The sequence below is a fragment of the Fomitiporia mediterranea genome (genome assembly GCF_000271605.1).
Source record: "Fomitiporia mediterranea MF3/22 unplaced genomic scaffold FOMMEscaffold_1, whole genome shotgun sequence".
In the NCBI taxonomy this organism is placed as follows: Eukaryota; Fungi; Basidiomycota; class Agaricomycetes; order Hymenochaetales; family Hymenochaetaceae; genus Fomitiporia; species Fomitiporia mediterranea.
Window position 1 is genome coordinate 3,260,772 of NW_006760386.1, and position 5,605 is coordinate 3,266,376.

Sequence of the window (5,605 nt, forward strand, 5' to 3'; positions counted from 1 at the left end):
ACCACCAGTGCCAACCTTGTCACTTTGGTCACAAGTAGTATAGTGTATAGACTCATTACTTTCCCTTCATCTTTCATCATTTATCCTTTCAAATTAGTATATAATTATGTGTCCTAACATAAGTACTACACAGTGTAGATATAATTGAGACACAAATAAATAAATAGAAACATAAGTTAGGACTTTAGGTGCATAAATGCACATATAATTAGGCATATATGACAGATATATTATATTATTATAGTTGGTTTGGACATTCAAAGCTTGGATTATTAAATTGCCAGTAGAATACAAGTGGGGAATACAATACAAGAGAGAAGTAGTAACAAGGAAATGTAGAGGGCATAGTGTAACAGGTGTAGTAAGGGACGAGTAGTGTCACACAACTATGAAACCAGACGTGCAGCCGAGCACGTCTGATGGTTGATGGTTTGCAACCACTGGTTGTGTAACCGGTGGTTGCGAATTTGGCAGGCACTGGTCGCGCGACCAGTGCAACCGAGCAGGGCCTAAGGTATGCTCCAGATGGGTAGTTTACTGTAGAGAACCATGGCGGACTAGCTAGAGATAATAGTCAGCCACAATATGACCCTAATTGTAGAGAGTGCTTCGACCTACGGGCATGAGTAAGGATATATTTCCCCTTAGGCAGCTTACTTCTAAGTGTCTTGGTAAATGTAATCACCCACTCTTCTCCCTTACCGAGGCTCATTGCACCCAAGTCTTCATAGTCGACATCAATACCATCGAGGTCATTATTGAGTATCCAGTTAGCCATGTCATTTGCACACTTAGTTGGATCAACCCCAGAAGTTGTCGGTGCTTCTGTGCTGCCAAACGCAGAGACTATAACCTTTATTCCAGCAGCGTTGTACTTGCTTTTAATCTGTTGCCTAGTGTTCTTATTAAGTTGAGACCACACTACTGCTTGATCAGCTGCACCTGTGCTCAAAAGGAATGAAATTGCGCTAAACCGGAAGTCAGCCTCAAATAGTTCCGGGTATCGGTATTAACATACAAGACAGTGTAACCCTGAATGTTTGCTACATCCGGGAACGTGTTAGATTTGTCACTGTAGATGACGAACTGCGGTCTGGATGACGATCCACCAGGAGTAGGATGGTTAGAGGGTTGAGGTCCTTTCGAGGTGGTAGTATTCCCACCTGGTTGAGATGAGTGACCATTTTGACTGGAATAGCCGCTAGTTGTAAAGATGGATAATAAGAATGCAGTCGAAACGATATGTCTCCAGAGCATCACACTGAAAAGAAGGTAGTACTTTTGCCAGTATCAATAATTGAACAAATAGGTGTTGCACTGCAGGCTATTTATGCTGAGACAGAATGCTCTGGAAGCGCAGAGGAAGCCCTTGGGAAGCGTGTTCAACGAACGGAAAGGGCGCCCATACAGATATATCAATGTAACTTGGGCATTGGCAACATCTGCCGGCAGCAAATTGTAGAACGAAAAGCCATAGAAGGTCCGGAATTCACACGAATTGCCAGTGAATGCTTTGAAGAGCTGATTGCGGACTGAGGGAATGCGACCTGCGACCATGAAAGCCAACCTGCACCAAAAATTAATGTGATTGCAAAGCCAGCACACGTGATTCATCCGAGTTTCAGTTAACACATACATGCGCAATCTCGTTGCTTTCAGGGTACCTGCAACTCGGCTTGGTATTACGCGTAAGCCCATGGTAGTCAGTGTGGTTGAGTAAAAAGGCGGACTTTCTCAGCGGGAAAAAGAAAAGCTGTTGCGATAAATAAGTGGCCACTGCAGGGGTCGAACCTGCGACTTTGGCGTCTACTAACAAGGTATTAGCACCACACTCTAACCGACTGAGTTAAGCGGCCTCTAATTTTAGCTAGAGCAAATTACTGTTGTCATACATTCAGACCTTCTTCAGCTTCAGATATTCTTCTGGTCTTAATCAAGCCAAAAGATATTTAAAGTCTGACATGAAAGCATTCATATGTCTGAGGAAAGGCTATTAATAATTGGTGTAATATTTTTAGTTATTAAATAAAGAAATATAAGTTATAAACTTTAGTTATAAGTTAGCTTTAAGTTTATATATAATTAAAATATTGAGCTTAGAGTTACAACCTATTGTTTAGAGACAATGTTTTACTCAGGTTGTAGAATAGGTAATTAACTAGTATTAAAGGAGATACAAAAAGAGATACAGTTTTAAAAATGTTTTAGAACTATTTATAAAATAAGTTATATAATAAGGCTAACAGATTGTGTATAACCTCTACAAGGTTACACTCTTCTCTACTAGGAAGAAGAGAGAAAGAGGGGAAAGTAAAGAGTAGTGTAAGAGAGTATGAATAAATATAAGAGATAAGAAACAAGTAAGGTAAGAAAGAGATTAAAAAAGGAGGAATATATTAGAATAGAAATTGAGAATGTTTAGTAAGAGAAAAGATGTGTTAAATACAAAGATAAAGATAAGAGAGGAGAAAGTATTAGTTGAACATACTCTACAAGTGTTTTATAGAATAGAAATTAAGGATTAAGAAGGACTATATATAAGAGTTAGCTTATAACTATTGTTTCTATTAGTCTAATACTATATAGTCTTCTAGTTTCTACTTAGATAACTAAAGATTGTCTTCTAGACTGTACCCTTTCTAGTAAACAAGGTATTAGAGACTGTATCCTTGTTTTTGTTAATTAATTATAGTTTCTACTTTCTACTCTTTAAGTCCTTCCTTTATAAGAATAGAAGGAGAGTATACAAGTTCACATATAAGGTATAATACAGGATTATTTGTATAGTATTGTTTGAGCTAAGATACATAAAAGGTAGAAAATTTGGTACAAGAGTTTAGCAATTCAAGCTAGTAGGTAGAGTAGTTTAAGAAAGTCTTAAGAATATAGTACTTACTATCTTATCTTAGTATGAATTTAGTTACACAATTGTTACTACTCTGAGTATTACCTTAACACTAATAGAAGGTAAATAGTATAACAAAGTTACTAGGAGTATAAGAGTCTTCTAGACTCTTCTTCTAGTTTGTAGTATAAGTTTAAAAAGTTTTAGCTAGAATAAGAGAGTTCTAAGCTTTTATAATATTAAAATTAAGCTGTTAAATAAGAGAACAAGCTTACTTGTCCTCTAAAAGGGTAGGCTTGTTTTCTAGTAAGGGGACAAAAGGTAGGATCAGACAGGAGTATTAGCTAAAGTAAAGTTGAAAGGGGGAAAATCCTGTTAAAGCATTTTTAGTATTTATAAGCTTAAACTAAACACAAGGTAGTACACAGTACTAGTCCTTTTATTATTAGTTGACATAGAATCAAAGTACTTGAATGACTGACTTGTTTGTTTGTTCAGAGATTCTATCTGTTTGTAAGTAATAAGCTGTAAACATTTTTAGTTTAACCTCTAAAATTTTATAAAGAGCCTTCTAGAACTTAGAAGTAAAGAGGTAATTCTAATCTGAGATAATGTTAAGAGGAAGACTGTTTTTACAATACTATCTGTCAAAGAAAACACAGGCAAACTTTTTAGGAGTTTAGCTTATACAGATAGAGAGTAGGTAAATGTTACTAATAAGTTAGTTAGTAATAAGTGTAATTCTGTTAAACCTGTAGTCTAGAGGCAGAGGACCTATAAAGTTAATAGTAATTGTATTACTATACTAGTCAGTCATAGTAAGAGAGTATAAAGAACTGGTAGGTTTTTGAGTAGATAATTTATATCTCTAACATAAGTTACACTACTTAATGTATGAATTTTCAAGGTTGGAACACATGTTTAGCTAGTAGAATAATGACTTTAGTATTGTATATGTCTTGTCAATTCTAAAGTAGTCTATAGAGTTATGAGTAAGTTTGTAAAAGTGTTTACAGAGTTAATTAACATACAGAATAACAAGCCTATCACTTAAGAATAGTAGACTATTCTTAACTCAAACATTAAGGGATTCAAGAGGCTGAGAGAGGAGCTTAGTACAGAATGAGTCATCTTTGTAGGACAATTGGATCTGAAGAAGTAATTGTTCATCTACAGAGATTGTAAGACAGGAGGATACTATTGTAGGAGGGGAGAAATCCTTATTTAGAAGTCTGGACAGAGTGTTAGTAGCTTTGTTTTGTTTACTAAGTATGTATTAAACATTAAAAACATATTAAGCTAGGAATTCTTACTAACATACTTGTTAGTACAAGAGATCTCTCTAGGAAAGGAAACTTGTGAGTGTCTTATAATTTATAAATATAGTAAATATAGTTTCTAGGAGGTTGGAGCAGAACTTTTTAAGAGCTTTTATAATAGTAAGTAATTCCTTCTTATAGACTAGGTAGTTATACTCTATAGGCTTCAAGAGAGTAGAGTTATAAGTAACAGAACAAGCTAAGTTTAGTAAAGGTCTAAAGGAGAGAACTATACCTGTATAGAGATTCAAGACATTTGTATAGAGATAGATCTTATTATTACTAGGATTCAGGTGGTTAATAACAGTTAAGTATTGTACAGACATAGTAAGAGCCTTGATAGTGTCAAATGTGTGTTAAAACTTTAAAAACTAGTGTAGGAAATCCTTATTACATTCCTTTAATGTTAAAGGGTTTAAGACAGTAGTATGTTTTACAAGTCTAAGTAGAAAGGGAGTAAGAAACTGGATAAGACTGAGAAACCTCTGTGTGTCTAAAGAAGATTGTAGTACTAGCTATTGTATAATCTTCTCAGTTTTAGTAGAGTCTGTATGTATACTTTACTAATTTATTTAATAATCTAAGAAATTAATTAATAAACAGAACAAGGAGGTTTTCTTTAGAGAACAGAAGAGGTGTACTTTCTGAAGGGAGTCTAGAACAATAGAGATATTCTTAGTATAAGTATTAAGATTAGTAGACTAGATAATAATGTTATCTAGATAGACATAGTAGATCTTACTAATAAGACAATGTAAGACTTTAGTCACACAATACTAGTAGGTAGTAAGAGTATTTCTGTAGCTTATAAGTATAACAGTCTATTTATAGAGTCTAAGTAGTGTATTGATTACAGTTAAGTAAATGTTGTTAGGATGAACACAGGTCTAAAAGAAGGCATTTGTTATATTAATTTTTCCTTAAATAAGACCTTTTATACAGTCAGTTAGAATATTGTCTATTTAAGGTAGTAGATAGTTATTAAGTATTATATTACTGTTAAGCTCCTAATAATTACAAACTATACACAGAAGAGCTAAAGGGTCTAATTTTGTAATAAGGAAAGTAGGAGAGGAAATAGAACTAGAAGAGGGTCTTAATCTGCATCGGGAAAAAGTCTAAAAGGTTATATTACATTATAATGGTGTGAAAAAAGTGAAAAAAGTAAAAAAAGTAATTTACATATTATCGGACCTCGATTTCTGATAAAGTAGTATAACTTTGTATAAGGTACTGTAAGGTTTATGAATGTAATAAAAGTACATAAGGGTAATACCCCTTTTAAACATATAAAATGCATAATATCGGACCTCCCTTTTTTGAAATGTATTGTAAGGATTACCAAGTTTTGAAAGGGTAATACACGTTTGTAATGTTTTACAGAGACTATACATAGTTATTATTTCTTAATAATAATAATTTCCCCTTACATCCATTCATT

General features: G+C 34.0%; 1 protein-coding gene and 1 non-coding gene across 2 annotated transcripts; both read right to left on the reverse strand.

Moving 5' to 3' along the window:
• Window positions 1–378: 378 nt before the first annotated feature.
• Window positions 379–1,698, reverse strand: FOMMEDRAFT_150505 (uncharacterized protein; the record flags this gene model as incomplete). The annotated part of the gene is made up of 6 exons (XM_007261801.1): window positions 379–477; window positions 539–561; window positions 619–968; window positions 1,019–1,261; window positions 1,319–1,567; window positions 1,637–1,698. 6 exons carry the CDS (start codon window positions 1,696–1,698, stop codon window positions 379–381), a joined length of 1,026 nt encoding a protein of 341 aa, XP_007261863.1.
• A 72-nt stretch (window positions 1,699–1,770) lies between these two features.
• On the reverse strand, window positions 1,771–1,856 carry FOMMEDRAFT_t6. The gene has a single exon. It is a non-coding gene; the product is annotated as a tRNA-Ile (tRNA).
• Between the last annotated feature and the right edge of the window lie 3,749 nt (window positions 1,857–5,605).